A 26,877-nucleotide genomic window follows, 5' to 3' on the forward strand; every position below is an offset into this window, starting at 1 on the left:
GCGTATGAAATCTTTCAGTATTGAGGAGCAGTCGTTATAGTATGTATACATGTGGCAGAATGCATATGGTTGTGTGCGTAGCACCGGCAGGTTTAAGAAAAACGTTTTTGAGTCCTGTACTTAGTTTTAGAAACCATGCTGGTTAGTAGGTTTGTTCAAATTGTAGCACACATAGTCAATGAACCAGCACTGGTGCCTACGTTTCTAGTGATTCCTCACTTCGCATAAACGCTACGCAATGTTTTAATCTTTTGAAAATTCACTTGCCAGTAGTTCATCACCAGCATTAGTGTTCTTTCGCCTTACCTTTTTCAATGTGCTATGCGGTAGCACCGGATGCATGTTCTATAAACTGTGCTTTAAGTTCACGCTGTGGCCACATTTTTTTAGTTGTGCTATGTCTTTTCATTTCCGTTGCTTAGGTAAACTGATTTTACTTAGCGCGCGAACGCCCAGTGCACATAAAATTTTTGGCCCTCTGGTGCAGCATGTGGGCTTTGGAAGGACCAGTTAATGAAAAAATCAATGTCTGTGCAGCAAGGCTTGTGGCAGACCTGAAAGCATCGATAGATACCGTGCCTGCCCTTTTGGAATGGCACCAGCCCGCTTCCCTGAACGAACCTAGCGAACTAACTTGCTGTGAACTAAGTGACAATATTCGCGCTTCGTTTCGCATTAGTGCGTACTAAGCCGCGAAAACAAAGCGCGCGGCGGACGGTGTCTCCATCGCAGATGGCTTTCGAAATACAGCGGCATGGGCGCTCGGGCCGCCCACAGCAGAACGCGTGCCCCCTTTTCCTCCTCGCCTCCCCCCCCCCCCACGGAGCCTTGCGCATGACGGAAGACGACGGGGCGCTTCCTCCCCGCTTTTCTCCCTTTCGTGCGCTAGATGGAGCCGCGATCGCCGACTTACCCTCGCACTCTTCACTCGCACATACAGCATACGGCACGCGGCGATATTATCGTCCTTGGACTTTATACGGAGCCTCACGTCGACGGCAGAAATGCGCTTCGAGTGTCCATATAATTGCTATCACAATAAAACACGTAACCGCCCACGCAAGCGTAGCGCGGTGACGCAGCGTTGTTTGAAGAGCCCTATCAACCTCTCCCCTCGTTGAGAGCAGGTCCCTTTTGTTTGGTTGCAGTGCGAATAGCGTGGCCTAGCTTGGTTGGTTTTTCTCATCTAATTGGCTGACAGAAGGTGGGTTTCAAGTGAAGTGGCTTTCAGTGGGCCGAGCCAAGAGACTGAACGTCGATAGCCTAGTCAGGAGAGTGCTGCCAGCGGCTGGGATTGGTCCGCTCCCACTTGCTTAGCTTGCGTTGGCCGGTTGAAAATCACGGTGACGCGCACCGCGATCTTAAAGGTGCCACTAAAACGGATTCCCAGCGAAGAAGAGTTGGCAGAGCGATGTCGTATAATTCCGAAACGGCGCGACAAAGCTTTACTGTCACGAAAAAATTTATACGCTGAAAATTCATTCCCCTCGCCAGCCAGTGCCAGAGCAATAGGTGTGCAGCGAACTATTTCTTTCAGAAAGGGGCACTATAGCCGGCTTTAACGAAAAAAATCAATTTTTGGCGACCTAATAACCCATTTTTAGTGCGTACATGTTATTTTTACGAGGCAAGTTCGCACGGTTTCGCGACTCTGTGTGACGGACAGGCAATTCTGCGCAAACTTTGACCAATAGCGGAGCGCTAATTGCGAAAAGGACGTAGAATCGTACATATCTTTCTTTTTTTCGTGTGTGGTTAGGCTTAATCATACATAATGAGGGTGTACACGTCATATCAGCGGGGATATATTGCAGTTTTCGTGAAGTCACATGACACACAGGCGAAGTGGCCGAGGCGCGAACATTTCTGAAAATGGTGAGGGCCAATGGCACAAATTTATTAGAAACCAATTGGAACAGATTTACATTATAGCGCCCGTCATTTATAGCGTTCCATAGCGTTTGCATACGTAATGTGCTGCAAATGCCGTGATCCAGCCACGCACGTTCAACTTTACATATTCATTATCCACAACCTGTGCACTATTTTCATGAAATAAGAGGCAGGTGTAAGCAAGCTGGATTGTTTGTATACTTTACAGACATCCATTAGAGACAAGCTCCTCGTCTAAATTTTTGCGTTCATTGAGCTGTTCAGTTAATTAGCCCTGTTCTTCTAGTAATTAACCTTACACGATTGATCGTTTTGTTTTGTTTTTTTCTTCCTTGCTACCACTTATACTCTTCGCTGTGCAGAATGTTCCTGGTATTTCCGACTAGTAATGTAGCTTTCCCGTTATCAACATCAAATCTACTGTCACTTGGTGTCTGCCAGGTCTATAACATCTGCGGTTCATTTTAGCAGTTTTCCTTAGATTTATTGAAGAATACAGAAGGTTACGAAAGCTAGGAGTAGCAATTGCAGTAGAATGTTTCATTTTTTTTTTGTGTGATCGCAGCCTAATTGGACTGCCATTCTGTGTCCCTACGTTGCCGTTTGTTGTTGTTGTTGTTGTAGCCTGCGATGCGTGTGGCTCCTACCCACGATGGGGGATTGGCCAAGAAATGGGTTGATTATTCGAAATTATTATGAAGCATAAATTTCCTAATAGCTATTGAAATAGCATTGAATAGCGCTTAATTACCTGTTAAATAAAATCAGGAAGGTCATATTGAATGAGTAATAATTAATTTAAAAGTAAAAACAAAAAGAAAGGAATTTAGCAGGGCCTTCGTTTAGATTCCGTAAGAAATGTTCGGACAGCCAAGCATGCATCCCTGTGGCTGAATCCCAAAGTGGACGCTCCGAACGAAAGAATTGCAGGTTCTGTCAAGTCCAGGCCAATTCTTCGAAAAGGTATTTCCAACCATCTTTTTCTAACCGCAGTAAAGCGGCGACATTAGCTCGTTTGTTCCTTTTAGTTATCCTCGTTCCGGCTGTCTTCATCTCCTTCTGTGTGACCCATCCCACTTGTGGGCATGAGCCATGTTCTGAGGCCACAGCAACGCGCGAGCGATGGCCTGGGAGACCGCCCCGGAAGTGGTGATACCGGAGGCACTGACCGAGTCCGGACCCGTGCTGACCAACTTCCACCGTCCCGAGGACACCAAGGAGGCCGTCGAGAGGGCCCTGTACGCCATCCTGGGCCACGGTGCCTTTCAGCGACGCATCATGGCGTGCAGCCTGCTCTCCATGGTGGTGCTGCTCTGCCACTCGCTCGCCTACCGCGCCATCGCCAGCCCCGTCGACCACTGGTGCGCCCGGCCCGCCGCCTTCGACGCCATGCCCGCGCAGCTCTGGAGGAACGTCGCCATACCGGTCGAGTCGGATGGAAGCTTCAGCCAGTGCACCGTCTACGACCCGCCCGTGCCCGCGGTGAGCGCCGCTTTCTAGGAATCGTGTATACATACATACATACATACATACATACATACATACATACATACATCTATGTTTACACACATAGACACGCACGTATATATATATATATCTGTGTGTGTGTGTGTGCGTGTGCGTGTGCGTGTGCGTGTGTGTGTGTGTGTGTGTGTGTGTGTGTGTGTGTGTGTGTGTGTGTGTGTGTGTGTGTGTGTGCGACAAAGGTAGGAAAGGGCAGTCGAGGATGGCCGAAAATTAGGTGGGGTGATGAAATTAGCAAATTTGCAGACGCAAGTTAGAATCAGCTAGTACAAGCGAGGGACAATTGGAGTTCGCTGGCAGAGGTTTTTGTCCTGCAGTCTAGATACAAAATAACTTGATTATATATGCATGTGTGTATGTATATTATATATGCATGCAGTGAGCGTGCCGACAGGTGTCATCTTCACATAGTAGACAAGCTATTTACGAGTATAAGGGCATTCATTCACGCCTTCACAGCTATATTATGTTGCGCTTCTTTACCAGTCATTGGAACTCCTCTAATCTTATATGTTAGCTTATCCAGCCTTAGTTTTACTTCCTCTTCCGTGTATTCGCTACTTTAGAGATTATAAATTCAATTTTTTCTTGGATCCCTGTGCTTGCTTGCTCCATTTCCAGTTGAAGCGAACACACCTTATTATAAATACATTAAAATTAGATTCTGCGTTGCTATGCGCCAGAACACTGATCTCACTCGGAGGCACACCACATAATGGGGGGCTACGGATTAATTTCGAACATCTGGGTTTGCTTAAAGGGAAGCTGAAGAGTTTGTCGAATTCAATAAGACGCTCATATACGGATGCGGGAACCTTATAAACCATGTAGGTAAAATTTGGTTTTTTTTTTTCAATTAGGAGCGACGTAATCGTCGGTTGAAATTGCGCTGTAGCTCCGCCCCCCGTCGAATGCCGCGCGCTGCTGCTGACGCTGACGATGCGAGCGGAGACCGGAAACCGCGGTGTTGTGACGTCAACTCTAGTGTTTCGTTCCTTCGCAGCATCCGCGACCGTGCCTGACCACGCTTGTTTCTGCGTGCGTGCCATCGTAATCTGCTTCGATCGACCCTGCATTCCTTTGTTGGTGCGTCTGCGTGTATGTAGAGTGGTAGTCAACGTGCGTGGTAGTCAACGTGAGTGGTAATCAACGTGAGTGGTAGTCAACGTGGTAGTCAACAGATGAAGGTCACTACACGTACTGCATGAACCGGGAAGCTTTTCACGCGTTTAAACCATCTTTGTAGATTGCCGACAGCTTTGGACAGCGCACAAATGCCGACGATCACATCCCCGCTTACGTTCCACGAGGAGGCATGCAGGAACACAACACTACAGTTATTTGACCGGAAATGAGCTCACTAGATCGGCGAAAGATCGGCGAGATCACTAGATCGCTTTGCAAAAAACATACCCACCAAAGAGCATTTCCAACACGAGGAGATCCCAAGACTTTGCTTTCGTTCGCGTCGAAAGCACTGCTCGCACCAGCATCGTTTGCTTCTTCGAGAGGCCGGCTCTTCGCGATCGGCTCGTACATGTAGGGAGTAACGCCGAACTCCTCAGAAAAACGCAGTCTCTCTAAATTTTCAATTACTGTCTCAGAAAAACAGCACCAAACTACCTGGCACCGCGCTTCATGTGTAGCGGCAGCGGTCGGTTACTAGTGTTGACGTCACGAGGCGCCCGACCAATCACAGGCGGAAACGAGACGCGGGAGCTGGGCGTGTCCGCTGCTGCACTTTTCGTCGAGATAAAATATATTTGCGCTTTCTTTCGCTCGATTTCGATACGATATTCGTATTCGGAGGGTTGAAAACCATTATGTACAGATGTTAACTCATTTTTGCTGGAAAACATTTCAGCTTCCCTTTAACGGGCACCCGAGGCACGATACGCGATCGTTCTGGCATCGCGCCGCTATTGAAACGTGGCCACCACGGCCGGGATCAAACCACATTCTGTTAGAATATCCGCCATCGTTTTCATTGCGCACACAGAAATGGCGGCAAGCTTGATTGACCCCATCGTCTGCGACGCGTGCGCGCAGGACGATACGCTCAACCACACGCGGCGCGCCGTGCCCTGCGAGAGCTGGGAGTACGCGACGGCCTTCCGCAACCGGAGCATCGTCAGCGAGTGGGACCTGGTGTGCGAGCGGCGCCGCCTGGTGCAGCTCTCGTCTGCCGCGTACATGGCCGGCGCCATGCTGTGCGTGCCCATCGTGGGCCTGCTCTCGGACCGCGCAGGCCGCAAGCCCGTGATCACCGGCTCCGTGAGCGCGCTCATTCTCGCCGCCATTGTGTGCAGCACGACGCACAGCTTCGTCGTCTTTGTGCTCTCCAGGATGGTCGTGTCGGCCACGAGCAGCGCTGCCCAGGTACGCACTCGAAAAACGGCGGTATACGCCACGCGGCAGAGCTTCTGCAACTGTAAGAACTAGCGTCGACGCTCGTTTAAACATATTCTCGCAACCAATGGTAGTCCGACGAAAAATAGGGCAGAACTTGTCACGCGATGACTGTCAATGGCAACGGGATTAGCATTCGAGCTGTGTCGCGAGACGTCGTGTTTCAGAAGTCACGTTTATTTACCATCGCTGCGGTTCGCGCTGACAATTGCGTTGCTTCGGCTACGTGCGAGATATTACGCTAGCGCCCCACTTCGCAATGGCTTTTGCTTGCTAAAGTTGTCCATGAGCATGGCGGGATGATGACTGTATGACGCCGACACAGTAATGCCGATTGAACGACAAAGAATTTATGACGACGACTTAATCACGACAATTAGATGACCATTCTTAAATGACGGCATAACTAAGACAGCGTGATGACGACGACATGATGACAGCGGGATGACGTGACGACCACTGTAGGAAAAAATTACCAGTTTTACCCGAACCCGAAGCATTGAAAGCGATAGCATGGTATAGCGTTGCACCTAAGGTTTCTCAGTAGGCTGGCGTAATGAGCGTTCCAGTAGCGTTGCAGATGTCGCCCCTCGATAGCGCACGAGATGGGATTAAATGAACACACACAGACTCTGCTCAGAGCCGTCGGCGCCCTCGGCGTCCCAGTTTGCATTTGGCTGAGCTTGAAGATCAGATTTACGGAACCAGGCGTTTTCTGTGTTTGTAGCTGCAGTAGCAGAGCTATCGCTCTAAAGAACGGATGACGAAGCTTTAATGGCGACGATGGCAGGACCACGATGGCATAACGACAACGGCATAACAACGCATAATAGCGACTGTCTGGCGACGACGCATTGATGACGGTGGGACGACAACGGAAATACAGTCGCGATCGAATGACGACAGCATAATTACAACAGAACGACGAAGAAGGAATGACGTCGATGGATCGGCGCATGCGGTATGACGACGACGAGATGACAAAAATAAGATGATGTTACTAAAGTGAAGATGAATGCAAAAAGACAGCGTGATGGCGATGGGATGACAACAATGATATGATGATTACTTTGTGACGACGATGGCGGGACTACGACGGCATAATGACAGTCGGATGTCGAAGTTAGAATGACCACGATAGAAATACCGCAACGGCATCACGTTAACGGTTTGACAAAGAATGCATGACGATGACTATATGAAGACGGTGGCATGACGACGGCATGAGGACAATGGGATGATGACCCTCTGACGACACTGACGTGAAGATAACTATGTCACGAAGCCTGTATGACGACGAATGCGTAACAACGACGGCATGACGAGACTTCAATGACGAAGATGGAATGACGACGATGCCATAATCACAAATGCATTACGAAGTCGGTATCACAATAGATGCAGGATAGCGACGGTCTTACGATAACTCAATTACGACGATGACATGACAACAGCGGCACAATCACGATCGAATGGCGACAGTTTCATTACCATAGAATGGGCAAGAAAGATTGAGGTCGATGAAGTGAAGAAGGTGGTATGACGACGGTGGAATGACGACGACTGCATGACGAGAGCCGGTTGAAGAAGTAGTTAGGGTAGAAGGACAATGATAGAACAACTGTGGTGACACCACAACAACGGTATATCATAACGAAGAGATTATGACTGTACTACGACGACACAATGACGACGATGGCCTGACAACGGTATGAAGACAGTGGGATGACGACGAGTCTATGACGGTAATGTCGTGGCAAAGATTGTACAATGAACCTATCTGACGATGATGGGGTAAAGACCACGACATGACGAGAGTCATAAAATAAAGCTGAAGCGACGACGATGGAACGCCCACTACGGCGTCACAATGGCAGCGTCATACCAAATGCATGAAGACAGTACGACAATGATGGTGTGAAGACGACGGCACAACAAGAGTGATTACAAAGCTGAAATACTGTTGCGGCATATGTTGACTTCCAATAGCGGAGTCGGAGCAAGTTTGTTCCAATGACAGAGTGAAGGTGGGAGTAAGGTGTTGCAATGAGAGAGTCGGAGGGGATTCAGAGCGGGAGTCACTCCGTGGAGCAGCAAAAGATGCTCCGCCAAAATCGGCGGAGGGGACCGGAACTCTGCGCGACGTATTTCCTTTACCACGTTTGTCTGCTGGGAGGCGCCACCGGTCACGACTCGCGAGGAAGCAAAAGCTGCTGCACGCTTGGCGAGATATCCATTCCACACTTAAAAAAAAGAAAAAAAAAACAGGTGAACGGCGCTGACGACGCAAGTGACCGGTGCGGCGGTGCTGGGAGCAAACAGCGGAAGGAAATGACAACACGCAAGGTATCCTGGGTAACTCAGTGATAGAACTTCCGCTTCCGCCTTACTCCGGCGGCGCAGGTTGTGTTCCACTCGCGGATCTGGAGGCGTTGCGCTAAGCCAGAGTCGAGTGCTCGCTTGCGGAGTCCGTCGGCTGCTCCGACTCCGCCATTGGAATTCAACATTAGGGTGACATTAGAGCAAGGAATCCACCGAGCCCATCGACTGCTACGTCAGATTGTAAAAAATGAAGGAAAAAAATTCGCCGTTCCACCGGAAAGGCGAAGCACCGATTGCGATAGCAAATTAGCAGATAGCTCTACGAAGTGAGAATAGTAGTTTTAGCGGCAGTATAAACTTGTAAACATTCGCTTACTAACTAAATTAACAATGATAGAATGCGTAAGCGGGACTGAAAGAAACAGACAGATGGAGACAGCGCTGTCTTTGTGTGTCTGCATCTAAGTTCTTGTTCAGTCGCGCTTACACATTCTATCATCTATTCGAACCAACTAGCCCGTCAACGTGTTTTAGCTAAATCAACCAACAAAGTGTCACACGCGTATACGTAAAGATGAACATATATCGCTCGATGATAGCGGAAACTGTCTGTGAACGCTGGAAGTAGGAATCGCGGCCGCAGCCGCGAGCCAAGTGACCTCCGTGCATGTGTCGCTTCACCGCATACGAAACGTCGAAAGCACAGCGCATACGAAGCTACCGGCACTACGCGCGCTCTGCTAACATCGCAGGTCACTTTGCAGATGAGGCCCGCGAGGGCGCGCACTTTAGCGCGTTGCAGACCGCCACGTCACAGCCACTTAGCAGACACGAGCGCCGGCAAGGCGTCGCTACGGCGTCCGCCAAAGGCGTCTACTACGGCGTCCGCGATTCTCGTGGCCAATGCCGTAGTAGATGCCGCGGTTGGGTACGCTCTGTACGAAGCGGCGGGCGAGGAGGACATCGAGGCACCGTAGCAGCCGCCGTGGAAGAACGCCCCTCCTCCCTCGCCTCAGCCCCCTGCCTCGCCAATTCTAGGTGGCTTTGTCCTGACACGCTTTCACTCATTCGGAACCTGACAGCAACGGCGACGGCAGAAACCCGTCTGGAATGTTCATATAGTTGCTATCGGAATAAAGGTGTTATTAACTTAGTTATATGGCTCCAGTTACGGAAGCACACTCCATGCAGGAGCAAGTTAAAAGTCCGAGTTCACATCAGTACCCTCTGTTCCCTGCTCGATAAGTCTCCGCTTTTAATACATTCGTCTTCCCTAGCGAGTCGACTAGAACATCTGAAGACTGCGCAGCAGCAAATCATAATCGTTGACTCAGTTGCAATACCACGCCCATGCTCGCAACACTTCATAGTAACTCCACCTCCGAAGCCGGATGGTTTGGAATATGTGGCAAGAAAACAGCCTGCGAATGCAACGTCGTCGTCGTTGTTTGGTAGCCTTGGATGGGGCTCCCCTTTTCATCCTTAGCTCAGTCTGCCAGGTAATGATGGGGCGATGGCCTTTTTTGGGGACCCGTCAAGTGTTGGTGTCCACGCTGCATTGAAGTCTGGATAGGTGATGATGGATGGGCGGGCGTTTGCCTTGGGGCGAACGTCCAATTAATGCATTTGTGGCGTTGGGATGTAACATTACCTAGTGGCTCAAGCCATTAGACGACTTGAGCCATTGAGTCTGCTGCGTGACGACGATGACATGACGAAAGTCAAATCACGATGCTTGCATGACGACGATGAAACGATTCCGACTACTTCACGACCACGAGAACATACCTCGTTGTCCAAGCCGATAGATAACTCGGACCGCTGCGTCGATCTAAGTAGATAGATCCAAAATCAAGATAGGGGCTGACAGATGGAATAGCACACTGTGGTATGCACGTGACGTCACTGCACTAACCCTTTAAAACTAACATGCCGAGGATGACGAGGCTGCCTTTGACGAAGATAGGTCCTCCTAACGAAACTTAGGCCAGCGTTTCTGAGGTACATATTCCCTGATGCGGGAACAAATGCGAGTTAATGATATCTTAGTTGAAATCAAGAAAGAGAAATGGGCATGGGCAGGACACGTAATGAGGAGGGAAGATAACCGATGGTCATAAAGAGTTACGCAATGGATTCCAAGGGAAGGGAAGCGAAGCAGAGGGCGGCAGAGAGTTAGGTGGGCGGATGAGATTAAGAAGTTTGCAGGGACAACATGGCCACAATTAGTGCATGACCGGGGTAGTTGGAGAAGTATGGGAGAGGCCTTTGCCCTGCAGTAGGCGTAACCAGGCTGATGATGTGATGATGATGATTCCCTGTTTATAACCTTTATACCTAAGTAGATAGATAGATAGATAGATAGATAGATAGATAGATAGATAGATAGATAGATAGATAGATAGATAGATAGATAGATAGATAGATAGATAGATAGATAGATAGATAGATAGATAGATAGATAGATAGATAGATAGATAGATAGATAGATAGCGCTTGAAGTAGGCAGCGAATGCTAATTGCATTAATACAAAGCTGTTTGTTCTCTAGGGCTGTTTTCGACTCATAAGCTTTTACTCATCGCTAGGTTCTGAGCTTCATCCTCCTGTACGAAGTGACGGGGCCAGACAGGCGAGCCGCGTGCGCGCTGCTGGCCACCGGCACAGGGATCATGCTGATGCCGGTGGTGCTCGAGCTGCTCGCCGCTGCCCAGTTCAGCTGGCCGGCCACCCAGCTTCTGCTCCTGATGCCCACCGTCTCACTCGTCTACTCCCACTACCTGCTCGAGGTACGCAAGCGTCCAACGTTTGGCCTCACAGGACAAACGCCACGGTGACTAGCTACTGTTTATATGGGCGTAGTCCAGTATTTATCACAGCGATAGCAATTATATAGACGACGACATTAGACATAGCTCACGTTACCGAGGGTTCTTTCAGACGGAACGTCATATGTGCGATAATTGTAATACGACAGATTGGGTGTAAGCGAACATATTTCTGTACAGTTCTATTACAATAATACGTATTTACCTCTTCGATGTTTGTCCATAATGATGTGGCTGATACTGGCCTTCTCGCCACTAGTGAAATTAAGGAAGCTCCGTTTTGTACTACTGTTAAATTTTCTCCGGACTAAGCAACAAGTGAGCATTATGATTCAGAATGTATAGCTTCGTTCTGGTGTTTTTATGGACGTCATAAAAATTGTCCAGATGACAGCAACTCTCTCTGAAAGTTGATGACTTCTCTCTCACAGAGTAGCTGTTAGCGAACTTAGAGGCCATACACTTCAATTCGCTTGCCAGCTTACGAGAAGGCTTTACCTCAAGAGCTTCTATCTAAATACATGGTAATGAAAAAAAAACATTTTTCTCATCATTCACTACAGGGAGCGTAACGACACTGGTTGCACTTGAAAGAAAATTGGAAAATTTATTGACTGGTGACAATATTTCTTTATTGCAGTAGCAAATACGCACGGACACTACCGGCACATTGTACGGCATGTATGTATATATATATATATATATATATATATATATATATATATATATATATATATATATATATATATATATATCACAATGCCTTCCGGGCAGATTCCGTCACGATATCTCCAGCACAGAAGCGCGGTGCTCTATCATTTTAGGCCACAGGTGCGCATGCATCAAGCAGCGAAATAGAACACCCGTCAGAATTTCCCGCATGCACGCGACATCCTTGAGACGCTTGGAACATTTTCCGAACGCCGACGGTTTTCCGTCGGTTCTCATCTCGTGTACCGTTGAGGATCGGAGCCGGCAGAACCACTGGCGTTGGGAGGCGCCTGTTAGCTGTCAGGGCACTGTTCCTTCTACAGAGCAGGAATTGGCTTGCGACTAGCGTCGCGCCAAGATGTCGATGTCGCACCCGCGTATACGTTGAACAACATCCGAGAGGTACAAGCGCAACGCTAAACCTTGCTGTCCCTGTAGATGCTTCGCCTTTTGGGAGATCAAAACTGCCAGTTATTCAGGCTATCACTTTTTTTACAAGATAGACAGAAATTGCAAAATTAAGTATTTTAAGCATAACCTTTACAACTGTGTAACTGCGCATAAATATTATGTAAACTGAAACTATTGCAACATATTGTCACGCGCCAAGGCAAGAGCAAGCAACAGAACAGCAGCTAGACACAAAATGCCAGATAGGAAGGAACAGTTATCCAGCTGGCGCGGGATATTGGTCTTCGTCGTCTTCTTCTTCGCCATTTTTGCTGGGCAGGCTATGCTGACCGTTTGATGGCTCCAAACACCAGATGGCATTATTCCCCCTCCCAATCAAGCATCGACTCGATACCCCGAACTTGGTCAACAGCTTCATAAGTATTTTTTCGATGGAGGAGATTGTACCTTATTGCATCTGCACACTGCTGCTGTCTTATGTGCACGTAGGCCAGTTCACGTGCTTCCTCGGCGCGTTGAATGTACTCCTCGACGCCAGGAGCTAACTGGTCGAGCTGATGGATGTCTTCATACGGAATCATGGCGTCTAGCGTAGTTTGCCCATCTCGGCAATAAACGAAGTGAAATGGCGTGAATCGTGTAGTTTCCTGCTTGGCAGTGCTGTGCGTAAACGTAACGTACGGCAGGATTTCGTCCCACGTTTTGTGTTGCACATCCACGTACAGAGAGATCACGTCTGCCAGCATTTTGTTTATTCTTTCTGTCCAGCCTTTAGTCGAAGGGTGGTATGCGGTGGCCTTCCGATGACTCGCGTAGCTCACCTTAATGATGTCGTCCACAAGTATCGCTGTAAAGGCCGTGCCTCGGTCAGTAATGATGAATGACGGTGCGCTATGCCGAATCACAATTTGATGCATAAAAAACTGGGCAACCTCAGATGCTTTCCCACGTGGTATTTCCTTCGTCTAAGTGTAACGCGTTAAGTGATCAGCAGCGACAATGATCCCCTTCTTTCGAAAGGAACACAAGGGAAATGGTCCAAGAAGGTCTATTCCAACTTGATCGAACGGCGTACGTGGTGGGCCATAGCTTGTAGAAGCTTGAAGGATGGTGACTTGCGGGACTGGCATTCACGGCATCCTTTCACTCAGCGTTTGACGCAAGCAGCCGATCTAGGCCAATGGTACAGTTGTCACTACCTTTCCGGAGTCCTTGAGTAGCCCAAGTGTCCAGATGTTGGCTCGTCGTGGCAAGCTAATAAGATGTTGTCGCGAAGGGCTGGAGGCACTACTAGAAGATGGGACTTGTTGCCGACATCTGTGTTTCTTTTTTGCACAAAATGCCATCTCGTAGGCAAAATGACAACAACCTTCGCGAAATAGGGCGAGGCAGGGACGCCGTGCCGTCTTCTGAGTAATCGATGGTGGGCCTTAACTTAGCGTCCGATCTCTGTTTAGCGAGTAGGTATGGCCAGCTGAGAGCTTCGTGGAAGGCACTGTCGCCTTTCTCGTTTGGATTTTTAGGTTCTACAGGTGATCGTAATAGCGTGTCAGCATCTTCATGTTTTCTGCGTGACTTCTATACGACAGTGATGTTAAATCCCAGAAGTCGCACACTCCAACGTGCCCATCGTCCCGAACGGTGTCGGATGTTGGCTAAGCAGCACAAAGCGTCATTGTCGATCACAATTTTAGATGACCGCCCATAGAGATACTGCCTAAACTTTGTAGTAGCCCAAATGCCCGTCAGTCCCGTCTTGCATCTGCACCAGGGTAGCTCGGAGACCGATATTGCTGGATATTGCATCTTGTAAGCAAGCGGCCCTGAACACCAATTATGACGGCAACAAATGCACGTCATACTCCACTTTGGGTCCTCAAAATTCTGTTGAAAATTCTCAAGAAGCTCCTGTTGAACTCCATGCCTCACCATGAATTGTTACTTCCTGATATAGCGCAAAAAAGTGCACATACACACGGCAGACACGGACGAGCGAGGATTAACGCTAATACCAATTGTTCTGGGCGCTTCTACCAACCATGAATTGTTTGCACCGTCGGAGATCAAAATTAAAGTGGCGGGTAAAGAGGTCCCAATAGTCGAGCAAATCAGAATCTTGGGCCTGATTCTGCAGTCACACGGCCACAATGGCGAGACCGTCAAGAGGCTGCAGAATCACGCAATACAGACCCTGAGCCTAATTAGGCGGGTGGCCAGCAAAGGCCGAGGGTTAAAGGAAAAAAATTTAATTAAACTAATACAGGCGTACATATTCAGCCGGGTGAGCTATGCAACGCCATATCTCGACTTGAAAATGGTGGAAAGAGAAAAGTTGATTCTCTAATGAGAAAATGCGTAAAACGAGCGCTGGGACTGCCCATGTGTACATCAACAGAGAGACTGATGGCTCTAGGAGTGCACAACACATGGGCAGAACTGGCGGAAGCTGTGCGAACCTCTCAAATTGAGAGACTTAGCACCACGAGGACAGGAAGAGCCATATTGGCCAAAGTTGGAATAAATCCGGACGGAGGCCCCACCCAAAAGGTGGAAGTAGATAGGGAAGTTAGAAAAAATCTGATTATCCCCCCCCTGACAAAAAACATGCACCCGGAACATAGCAAAGACAGGAGGCATAAACGAGCCGAAGCATTAAAAATTAGATTCGGTAATATCTCGGAACATGAGGTGGCCTATGTAGACGCGACGGGAGGTAGCGGCAGTTTTACGGTGGCAACGGCCGTGAGCGGCCGGGGTATTCCCGTGACCGCTGTCACTCTGCGCGGGCGCAACATAGAAGTTGCCGAGGAAATTGCGATCGCATTAGCTTGCGCTGGAACGGACGCGAAGTTTGTGATGAGTGACAGCAAAACTGCCATACAAAATTTTAGCAAGGGAAGGATCTCGCCCTTAGCGGCCAGAATCCTAGGCCAGAGAAAGCTAGATAGAAAAATTCAAATAATTTGGACTCCGGCGCACGAAGCCGTCCCCGGCAACGAGGTGGCCCACGAGCTGGCTCGAGATCTCTACCGCCGAGCCGCTACGGGGCCCCCCGATGACCGAGGGAGCGGAGAGCGCATGCTAAAATATGGGGAGATTACGCAGCATTACAGATTGGCTCGTAGACTGGTATCCCCGCCAGACCCAAAATTAAACAACAGACAAGCAGTCGCGTGGAGACGACTACAAACTTATACATATCCGCACCCGGTTATGGCGAACCACATGTTCCCCGAGGCCAGGAGCGATAAATGTAATCTTTGTGGGGCGAGAGGGACCCTCGACCACATAATATGCGAATGTCCGTACTCTCCCGGGGGAACGCACAAAATAGGTAGTAGAGACACCTGGGAGACCCTGCTGCGCAGCTCGGACTCTGAGCTCCAGCTCCGGCTCGTCCAACTGGCTGAAGAGGCTGCTGGGACCCAAGACCTCCCAGCCTGCATCTGAGGCGGCGGCACCCTCCCCCTGACTTGTGTGTCGGGGGGTGGGTAGATCACCTTTTCCGTTGGACATTAAAGTTTATTCTATCTATCTTGCAAGCTTACCAGATGGAGGGGTGCGAGCCCTATACAGGAAAGCAGCAGTCTACAGGATTGTATTTTATCGAGCAGGAGCGCTAAAATTCGACATTCAGGCTTACATGTTTTTATGAGCATTCAATGACAACGAAAGAAGCAACATGTTGAGTCCGGACCTATTTTCTAGTCATTACAACTGCGACGCCCAGAACAGAAATAACGAAGCAAGCCCCTGCTTGCTAAAGCACACACTGTCACCTGCTCCTTCCACGCCAGCTTGGCGGGCGATACCACCAAAAATCACATTCTTCCTTGCAACGATAATTTGTGAACTGAAAATGCAATGAATTTTAAAACGATAACAAGTGCTCAATGCAATTTTGAGGAAATGACACCTCATGGTGACTGAATTTCTGGTAGTTACTCTTAAATGATTCATGAATACTTAGCACGAATACAATGACTATGCTAGCCCTGTACAGTAAGATAAGAGATGATAGAGAAGCCTAGGTCAGACAACTGGCCTACTCCACATTTCGAAAACAGGACACATCACTAAAAACAATTGTTATTTTTCCTCAAATGCAAGAGAATAAACCTGGGCACAGTGTGTTCCCCAAAAAAAGTTTTTTTTTTAAAATATACTCGGAGAATAGTCAATTCGGCCTAACATTCATCAAATCAACAGCGGACGAGCAAGGGAAGCTCCAGCGTGGAAACTTGTCTTTGTCAAGGCCCTCAGAAATATGTTTGCATTTTTGAAACGTTGACTCCTGGCTGCGGCTTCTCTTGTTCATCTGTGTTACTCAATTGAAGTATTTTTCTCCTTGCAACCTGTTTGCCTTGTTTGAGTACATAAACCGAGGTTTTCGTCAACATGCAACCGTAAATTGTGTTTCCCGAGAATCTGCGAGCATTGTTTGGCCTTGCTTATAGGTTTACTTAGTGTCGTTTTTCTATGCACAGATTCTCTGCATAGGTCCCTGTAAGCACTGCTGTCTCCATAACGTTCTTTGCGTTTCTTTGCTAAACGAAAGATTATTTCACAATTTATGTTGTCCTGCCGCGACGAAGAGCAAAGTATAACAGGGCCCCAAGCTCAAATGACCTCGGTACCGCCGTTTGGTTACGGCAACCACGCAAACCACGAAGAGCCCGCAGCTCTAAATCTGGGTAGCTCTACGTGCCACTCTGCGTATGTGCATTTATGACCCGCTATATTATAGCGTACTCAGTGTATACATATTCAGTGCCGTCTACCAAAACTCCTCAATACCACGTCCCCGCAGGAGTCCCCATCGTGGCTCCTGGCCACGTGGCGACTCAAGCGGGCCGAGGAGGCGCTGCTCGTGGCAGCACGGCGGAACGGCCTCGTGGCCGAGAAGGCGGCTCGCTTCTTCAGGAAGCTCAAGGCCGAGATGAGACGCCACGCGCACGCCCACCTGGCCGCCTCGGCAGCCGAAGCGAACCAAACTGATGCCAACAGGACGGCCGGCAGCGACCGCGTGGTGGCTGAGTTTCTGTCCGGCCGGCGGGCCGTGTCCGTATTCCTGGCGTGGTTCACCGTCATGTTCTGCTACTACGGCATCCAGTTGGCGGACCAGGACTCCGATGGCGGCGTCGACATCTGGCTACGCTGGGACGACGTGGCCTACGTGGTGACGCTCGCTCCTCTTATCGCCGGCACCTATGCAGGTATTCTATTTAACATGGCCTCCGAGAACGTAACACATGCTCTTGCACGCTGAAAACATTTCAAACCATGACTTATGCATGAGGTTGAGTAAGCCCCGATTGTAAACCCCACTTTAGGTCGTCAATTAGCCCGATCGAGATCGCATTGCTGTGACTTTCTGCGTGCCTCGCCCTAACTTGCACAATCCTATAGCATTTGCTACGTGAATTCCTCTTGCACCTCTAACGCTATAACACGTCTTTTAACGCAACCAAATACCTTGCGTCATGATCTCGATATATTCAACTCTACCGCTTGCTCATTATCTGACTCCTGTCTTTCATTAATAGAATTTTTGTTGAAATTAGTACCGCTGTTGTTTGCGATGTTCTGTTTTGCTTTTCGCTTTTATCGTTGTGCAACACAAGTGCGCCAATATCAAGGTGTAAAGCTGTTCTTGGGCACTTTCAGAAAATGAATAAATGAAATGGATTCATCGATCACGATTGGCTCCTTTGCGCAAGTTAAGGAAGTGAGTCAGTTGCGATCGAGAAATTGGATCTTGATCTGGCTCTATCGCAATCGAAAGTGCCCCGTTTGACAGGGGTACTTATAGTGGTGCCTAGGAGAGAGATGCAAATAGGAGTGGCAATACCTGCAGTTTCTTACGAGCAATGGTGAAGCCAGCACTTGCCATACTCCACCTCCGAAAGATAGCTTTCACAGCTGCAGCTGCTGGTTTCCACAGCTCAAAACGGAAAATAGAAAGAAAGTACGAAAGAATGAGAGAAGAAAAGTGTCTGACAGATGCATAGAGAGAAATAGTTGTTTTTGAAGTGCGTCATCTTTTCACTTATAAACTTGCGGCAACCATAGATGCCTCTGCCTTAAGAAGTCATACACACACACACACACACACACACACACACACACACACACACACACACACACACACACACACACACACACATATATATATATATATATATATATATATATATATATATATATATATATATATATATATATATTATTACGATATTATCGGTAGATATCCGAGAGACGAGCCGCCGTGAGAACGACGACGAAGTGGGTCTGTGCCCTAGGCGCGAGTGAATGTCGGCCTGGCGCTCTGGCTCCAGTATAGCGTAAGTAGTCTGTAAATAGCCTCTTTTGTCTGTGTCTTTCTACACGTAACAATATATATATATATGATACCCGCACATATATACGTGTGTGTATTTTGCACATATATATTATATGCGAGTTTTGCTCATTATACTCCATATTATTCAACAGGTCAACAGCATTTAGACAATTATTTTAAAAATATGAACAAATTTATTATTGAGTTTCTCTTGCGTACGTTCAATAACTGCTGAGCCAATGTTGAAATGATATTGAGTGACGATTGCATCAACAATCTTTTAACTACATTTCTATAGTCATATTTATATTGGGGAGACCCCTCACAGTTCAATTGCTCTTGCTCTGTTAACGTAAATGAAAGGCTAATTGACAAAATGAAATCTCGTCGTTTCTGGTTAATGTATTGACTTTGGCTGAGTATTCAAATGCATGTCCAGCAGTATCTGTACGGCAATATTCGCCATCCTAAACTCGTATAGGAAGTTCGAAAAAAGCGCTTCCTGTGCTCCACTCTAGGCAAACTTTTTTTTTCTTAAACGTGAGGTGGCGGCGGTCCAGCTTTAGTTTCAGGGCATCCTTTGCACTCCAGAAGTTCATTTTAAAGATATCCTTGAATGCGGCGCCATCGAGGGTACTTGTTTTTGGCACCGCATAAATACTGCGATATGCGAGTAAAGACGTGTTGAACGTTGGCTTGGAATAAAACATTGTCATACTGGTGCATATATACCTCGTGACCTTATACTTAGGACTGCAGGGCAAGCCTTCGTTCTTCCATATTATTATTATTATTATTATTATTATTATTATTATTACTATTATTATTATTATTATTATTATTATTATTATTATTATTATTATTATTATTATTATTATTACCCCTGGCTTTATGTTTCCTCGCATTTAATGTAGGAAAGACATTTTTATAAGCGCACCATTGACAGAATGAGCGACACGAAGACAGTGACCGAAAGGGCATTGTTGGCAATTCGTATGATTTCCAACCATAGCACCTATTTCTGGTCCCGTAAAATTGGTTAGCAATGAGATTTACAAATGATGCGTGAGCCGTGCTTCTTCAATATAAGATGGTATATCCTGTAACCTCAACGGTGAGCACTCCAACTCCCCCAATGATGATGTCGATCTGAGCCCCCTGATCCCTACCCGGCTTTCTTATACATGCAACCGCAGCACATGCTACCACTTCTCCGACCGCCGTAATTACAAGATCATGAATAAGTTTCAAAGCTAGAATACACAGGGACACTAATATTGCAGTCGATATTTCAGTGGCCGTTTAATGATAGAAATCATGTGACCTTCGGGTAGCATATGTTCTGAATGCATGCAATTTTATTGAAAGACTCCTGGAAATCTTTTACGCGTTTCATTTTCTTTTTCGTTTTGCTTTATATGAAGGAACTAGATTGCTAAACTCCAGAAAGAAATACAGGTAAGCATCAGGGAGCCCTAAATAATTTAGTTTATTAGCTTATCTACTGCCACTTTCACTTTCGTTTCCCAGGAGCCTACTGTGTTCTGACGTCACGACGCAGACGAGGATCACGTGACAACAGGACATTGCCATGTTTTGACTTTCGCTACGCATCACTCGGTCGCCTCTATACTGCCGCTGTTTCGTACTTGGGCCAGTTATCGACACAAACCAACCACCTACAGTCCAACAAAGAACGCCGCAGTTTATCCACTGCTGCTTTTTATACAAACTCAGTGAAAGGGAAACAGGAGATGGGCAATGCAAGCAAGGGGTCACTGATTGTGCCCGGTGATGACACCGCGCTGTGCGGGTACACGGGCAGCCCCTTTTTATCAAACACGATACAGCCACTCATTGTGAGAGCAGATGTAGCTGCATAGCAGACGACCCAGCGAGTCGGAGTGCGTGTCCAAACGGTCAAAACGTCGCAAGTTGCATTACCGCTCCCACGTGACGAACTGGTCAATGATGACGTCACGAAACAGTAGAAACGAAACCGCCAACTGGCCGCCAGAAAAGCTCATGTATTGAATGATTTACGCCGCAGTGAGGCTTGTGAGAATTTCTTTCTATGGAGATTTCGGGGTAGGTGCGTTTATATTTTTTTCTTTACCTTCCTTTTATTTTCCTTCCTTTTTGTTCTTTTTTGTTTTTGTTCAGTTTCTTTTTTTAAGAGAGAATTTCCATTTCCACACTATCTGACCGTGTCCAGTGTTGTTTTGCTCACTTATTGAAATAACCTAGAGTCGTTCCGATGTTGCCCGTTATATCAACGAAACGTTCGGAAGAACAATACGGGAAGTTCTAAAAATGCGTCGCGACCCATATTTGAATTTCACGCCTTTTACCCACACGCCACTGCCCGCAAGTGTAGAATTATTCGCTATCCTGAGAGTACCATTCTTGCACAATATTTGTCATTTAGTGTCCCCTTATAGTGCTTCTAAACCACATTTGATAACTCGGGAAACGATCGCGTCCTGCTTTTCTTGCTTCTCCAGTTCCTGCTTCACATGTCGCGTAACGCCAGGAAGGTCGCCCACGCGAGGTTCTCGGTATAAATGCCGTCGACCGGCTCATATGCAAGGGACATCGATTCTCATCCGGTTTAGCATACTTTTGCCTCGCCACTGGCATGCCCACTTTTGTTCGTTGTCCCGCCTTCCTGCCATACGTGCAGTCAACTGGTTCTGCGCTCGCGGCGGCAACAGCGTGTAGTCGAGGAGGGCAGAGCCCTGCTAACCAAAAGTTGATGGTGTTTACAAAGGAGAGAAGAGGGCTAAGGTTATTTTCGGCACTCGGGTAGTGTCAGGTGCCCTCTAGGGAAATATAGGGCGACGAGGACAGAGCGCCAGTTGGGAGGCTAGCGAAGGTGAGAGAGAAAGTGATTGCTCACCTTAGAGGTCAGGCTGGTTTGGTGCCTTTTCAAGGAACTCTGACTGGGCGGCGCCTACATAACGTCCAGTAGTGCCAATGCTCCCGTTTGTCACCTGCAATAGTGCCATCGCATCTGATAACAATTTCAATGTAAGGGCAATGAAATGCTAACTTGGGCCGTTTTGTACACGTATGACAAAAAAAAAAACGAGTAACAGTAAAATTAAAATTCGGCGCTTCGTCAGTCTCAGTCTGCACGTCCCGTTATTCGCCCTGTTACTCGTTTTGTTTTCCAGACAATTAGATGGCCTATTCGCAGTGGGAAACAATTGGCCTAGATCGTTTCAAACGACACCAAAACCACTATGTAGGCGGCCTTGTCCCAACTGTCTACCAGCAAATGTTGGGAAATACGTTTTCGGCTAACGCTATAGCTACTGGTTGACCAAGTAGTAGGGCAACACGTTCGGGAGCTCTAACACGGTTCACACCCCGATATTGTGAAATATAAACATAAACACAATCACGAGTACAGCGTTCGCACAGATCGCCGCGGTTTCATGTGTAGTGGTGTCAATCGTGACCATACTCGGCACACGACTGTCAGTCAGTGCCTGAAAAGTGACAAACACCACAAGTGACGGCACAGAAGAAGCATTGAAAAACGAAGGAACTCCGCTGTGGCACGCGTCACGAGAAGTGCCGGAACGAAGAACGAAATAACTGTGTGAGAGATGATGCGGCGTGCTACACAGTGTGTGTAATGGAAATGATGCACATGTACTACACATACAGGGTGATCATTTTGAAGACTTACGCAATTTTTTTAAGATAGCGTGTTGCAGATGACATTATTCTAACCCTTGAGCTGGATTATTCAAAGAGGCGGACATTACTTGCACGTGAACTCGAAACACCAAATCGCCTAATTAACGAAAATTCACTAATTTCGTAAGACATAATTATTTACGGCACACATTTCGATTAACGAATTGTATCCGGTGAGTTTGCAAGGCAAATTCACTTACAATCAAGTTCCAGAATGACAACAGTTTGGAGATACGCGCTCTTGGATGGATGGATTGATGGATGGATGGATGGATGGATGGATGGATGGATGGATGGATGGATGGATGGATGGATGGATGGATGGATGGATGGATGGATGGATGGATGGATGGATGGATGGATGGATGGATGGATGGATGGATGGATGGATGGATGGATGGATGGATGGATGGATGGATGGATGGATGGATGGATGGATGGATGGATGGATGGACGGACGGACGGACGGACGGACGGACGGACGGACGGACGGACGGACGGACGGATGGATGGATGGATGGATGGATGGATGGATGGATGGATGGATGGATGGATGGATGGATGGATGGATGGATGGAATAACTTTAATGAAAGGTCCTGCGAGCTACGGGGCGCAAGGTCCCATAGAGCGGGCTACTCCCACGTTGGGACCGGGAGTTGTAACTCCCTGGCCGCATCGTGGGCTCACTGGACCGCCCAGAGCTGCTCCGCTTGGTCCGTGCTGCGTAAGGCTTCTTGTATCATGGCGGAGGCATGATTCTTGTTTGCGTGGGTCCGACCACACGGTCACAGCGATAGCTCGCCGCAAAAATGCACTGTTGTACCACTTATTTTTTTAACAAGACGCTCTTTTGTGCCCTGAAGCACGAAAGCAACTGGAACACCCTTAAATTTCAACCCACACTTGGGGAAATAACATCTCGAACCTGCTGTTACCCTGGAAATTCATTTCAAGTGGATACGTCCTGCAAGCTCAAGGGATACAATTCCTAAAAGGCAAAATGGGCCATAAAGTAATTAATTAGGAATTTAATTAGCGGACCTTCGTTAATTATTTGAATATGAGTTTCGATCTCTCATGATAGTAATGGCCGCCTCTTCGAATAATCCAACTCAAGGATAACAATTATGCTGTCTACCACAGACGATTTTTTAGAATTTCCAGGAAACTTGAAAAATGATCACCCTGTATATACAATGAAAAAAAAATTGTAGAAGATCCAACGAGTTGGACTCTATATACAGCGAAGCTTTGTGTGAGTGCATAATGCGTCGGAACGAGTGCGCGCACACACACGCAAGCACGGGCGAAGACAAATTATACTGACCCTTTTGTTAAGCGGAATAGCCTACAGTAGCAGCGAGTATGACGGACGCCTTGAGCGCATCGTGATTTCAGAGGCAGCATGCGTATGCATAGGTAGCGCAGTTCGAATGCATTCCATCCGCAAGAAGCGTTTACCTCCTCATTACTGTGTAGCCGACGATGCGCAAAGGCAAGGTTCCTGGCACCGGCCGAGCTTCCTCATGACCAGAGCCACCGCTTGCGCGGATGGATGGATCGATAGATGGATGGATCGATAGATGGATGTTATGAGCGTACCCTTTGGAACGGGGCGGTGGGTTGCGCCACCAGCGCTTGCTATTATACTGCCTGATGTCCTCCCTAGGTTAAAAAAGAAAAAGAAACTCACGATGAATTCGCATAACCAAATTTTCTGACCACCTATTGGGAACTTTGTTTTTGTACGTCTTCGTTTTTTGTCCTTCGCCTACTTTTCTTCCACCAATCTTTCAATCGCATCTTATTAATCTCAACTGCGGAGATGTTTACTTTAACCCTGCTCTTGTTGAACCCAAGGGCTTCAAGGATGCCAGTGGTGCCTAAATCGGCCGCTGGGCAGATATCTTCACATTCTAATAAAACATGCTCCGTCGTTTCCACAGCTTTACCGCAGCAAGCACATGCTTATTCTTCCTTCTTATATCTGGCTTTATACGTGCGTGTTCAAAGCATCCTGATCTCGCTTCGAAAAGTAATGGGCTTCCCTTTGAGTTATCATAAATTGTTTCTTTCCTGATTTCGTTTTTTCCTCTTAAGTAGTTACTCATGATAGATTTCTTTTCCATTGCCGCCACCCACGAGAATATTTCGGCCTCTCTGACTTTCCGCTTGACGTTCTTTGTTCCTGTGTTGCTCGCCCTACAAGCTGTACACTTGCTGGTAAGCTTTCTAGTTCTTTTCCTCCACTGTGAATCAATGTTCTTCCTGTACAAATACCTCAACACTCTCCCAGGTCATTGACTTTCTTCCATATTCCTCAGTTGTTCTTCATAATCAATTTTACTGTGAGCGTCTTTCACTTTAAAACTTGTCCAGCCCATATCACCCTGCACAGCTTCATTTGTATTCATCCCGTGAGCGCCCATTGATAGGCGTCCCACTGACCTTTGGTTGTCATTGACTCCTGATTGCACCCCTGATTTTAAGCAAACAGCCGCATTTCCAAAATAAGTGCTGGAGCCATTACACATTTCCACATACCCCGGAGCACCTCGTACCTATTGCATCCCTATCGAACTCTGTGCTTCATAACGGCTGCATTTCTCTCCCCTTTTACTGTTATTGTTTTTTCCTGCTACTTACTTTCCTGTTACTTTACTGTTATTGTTTTTTCCGCGGATGCGTGGAGGCGAGCGCCACCTGGTGGTTCTGCAAGGAACCGAGCGGCGAGCCCGGCACGCGTGCTGCGCTGTGATTGGTTGGCTTATTCCGCAAGGAAACAACCAGGCCGCAGCTTCCATGGTCACGAAACCCGGCGATGTTCGCAAAGCCTCGCTTGTAAAAACAATTCACGAGCAATTGTGACACTCCCTAATGGGAAATTTGAGCACATCTCTATACAGGTTTTCTCTTCGCGATATATTGGCTGGCGCAGACAATCTCCTTCGTCCGGCACGTTGAAACGGAGCGAAGTGTGCCGCGACTGCCTCGCTAATCGGAAGATGACGAGAGGCAGCGTGTGGGTGACCCGTGGGCGCGATTCACAGCAACCGCTGCAGACAGACCTCCGTTCATGCAGCGCTTTGTTTCTATACATGCAGCGCGCGCTAATCTGGAGCCATCTCGTAGCCATCGTCGCCGCAAAGCCCGCCTTGCGCGGCACTACGCTTTTGTTCTGACGCCTTACGCCGTACCCTCCTCCTCCGCTTTTCTCCTCGCGCTTTCTCCTCTATCGCAGTCTTTCATCTCCCGCTGCGCTCCGCGTTCGCTTTCATCCTTCACTGTGCTAAGTCGCTCGCTTATACGACGGACAACGCCGACGCTCGCCGCAGCAACGGGCGCCTGGGAGCTGCGCTCTAAAACATGGTCGCGTGTGCTCGCCCAATTTGTCGCTCGTGTTCGCAACCGCAGCTGTCAAACTACTTAACTTATTCGGTGGTGACATCAGCGCTGTTTTACCGTGAAAAGCTTGTTTGACATAACAGATATTGACGAACGCGTTAGTGGACGGTTACGAAGTGTGTTGGCCTGGTCTTGGAAACATTTTAGGACGATGGAATTAGAGTCCTTTCTTTTTCGGTTTGTCTCAGTGCAGCGCTTTACGATTATCTAGATTCCAGACGCGCTTGTCATCGCCCAAAGAAAACCATGTGTGCATGGTTTCTTGGTCTTCGTGTGTTTTTGTACAGCTTTTCGAGATTCGCCAAGCAGTCACGTCTGCCTCTTTCACTCAACGCGCGCACTCGCGACTGTTACGGCGAACGAGCAGGCATGCTACGCTACGGCCAGCGGCGCACCTTCACCATACTGCTGGCGCTGGTGTTTGAGGCCTCGGCGCTGCTGGTGCTGGTGCCGCTGACGGCGGAGCGCGACTGGCTGCCCTCCGCGCTGGTCAAGGTGAGCGCGCGCGCCGTCACGGCCGCTGCCACGAGCGCCAACTACCTGTACACGGCCGAGGCGTTCCCCACCACAGTGCGCAGCACGGGACTCACGGTGTCGTACGCATCGGGACGCGTCGGCGCCATCTTCGCCACGTCCCTCATGTCGGTGCAGGTGAGGAAGTATGGAAGCGCGTCGTCGGCTGAAGGCACGAGCAGGAGTTGTTTTTTTAATCTTTTTCTAACTCGGAAGTGTTTTACGACGGGGTCCACCATAAACATCTTTTAACGGATGTGACGTCGGCGCGAACGCGTAAAATGTGCTCTATCTTGACAATCTTGACAGGGATGGCACCGCCATCTAGGAGCCGTGAAGCGAAGTGCTGCAAAGTGACACTAATGAGCGTCGACAGTGAGAGCTTCGGTAGACTCGGCGCAGCGGAGGCTCCAACGTGGTGTTAGCCTGTTGTAGGTGGTGTAGGCCTTTTGCTTAGTTGACGCATTTTAACGCGACAGCGTTAAGGTACTCGTGTCGCAGAGAAGCCGGGGTCGGCGGCGTTGGCAGTGAGCGAAAAATGGCGGAAGGCAATTCGTATATAAACACAACTTGCAAGAAGGGCTGGGTGGGAATCGAACCAGGGTCTCCGGAGTGTGAGACGGAGATGCTACCACTCAGCCATGAATTCGATGCTTCAAAGCGAGACAAAGTGCCTCTACTGACTGGGGTTTCGCCTTAGAAACGTGCCGTGGAAAGTTATACTGCGGTGAATATCGGTAATTATGAGCATGTAAATTACAAAAGTGGCAGTTAAACGCATAGCGAAGTACGTTTCCGCTACATTTCTTC

At 48.1% G+C, this 26,877-nt stretch overlaps 1 protein-coding gene across 1 annotated transcript; it reads left to right on the forward strand.

Annotated features, from left to right (window-relative positions):
- Positions 1–3,015: 3,015 nt before the first annotated feature.
- LOC126524267 (solute carrier family 22 member 7-like) lies at positions 3,016–26,319 on the forward strand. Its single transcript, XM_055067126.2, has 5 exons — positions 3,016–3,375; positions 5,467–5,796; positions 10,736–10,936; positions 16,908–17,313; positions 25,922–26,319. The coding sequence occupies exons 1-5, from the start codon at positions 3,016–3,018 to the stop codon at positions 26,317–26,319; spliced, it is 1,695 nt and encodes a 564-aa protein (XP_054923101.2).
- Positions 26,320–26,877: the final 558 nt, after the last annotated feature.

This window comes from Dermacentor andersoni, chromosome 3 (genome assembly GCF_023375885.2).
Source record: "Dermacentor andersoni chromosome 3, qqDerAnde1_hic_scaffold, whole genome shotgun sequence".
NCBI classification, from domain to species: domain Eukaryota; kingdom Metazoa; phylum Arthropoda; class Arachnida; order Ixodida; family Ixodidae; genus Dermacentor; species Dermacentor andersoni.

Excerpts from the sequence above, each read along its gene's own strand:
- LOC126524267 (XM_055067126.2), top strand. The coding sequence starts at position 3,016 with ATGGCCTGGGAGACCGCCCCGGAAGTGGTGATACCGGAGGCACTGACC. Across the intron at positions 3,376-5,466 it reads ACGACCCGCCCGTGCCCGCG|GACGATACGCTCAACCACAC; the intron begins GTGAGCGCCGCT and ends GCGTGCGCGCAG. Across the intron at positions 5,797-10,735 it reads CCACGAGCAGCGCTGCCCAG|GTTCTGAGCTTCATCCTCCT; the intron begins GTACGCACTCGA and ends ACTCATCGCTAG.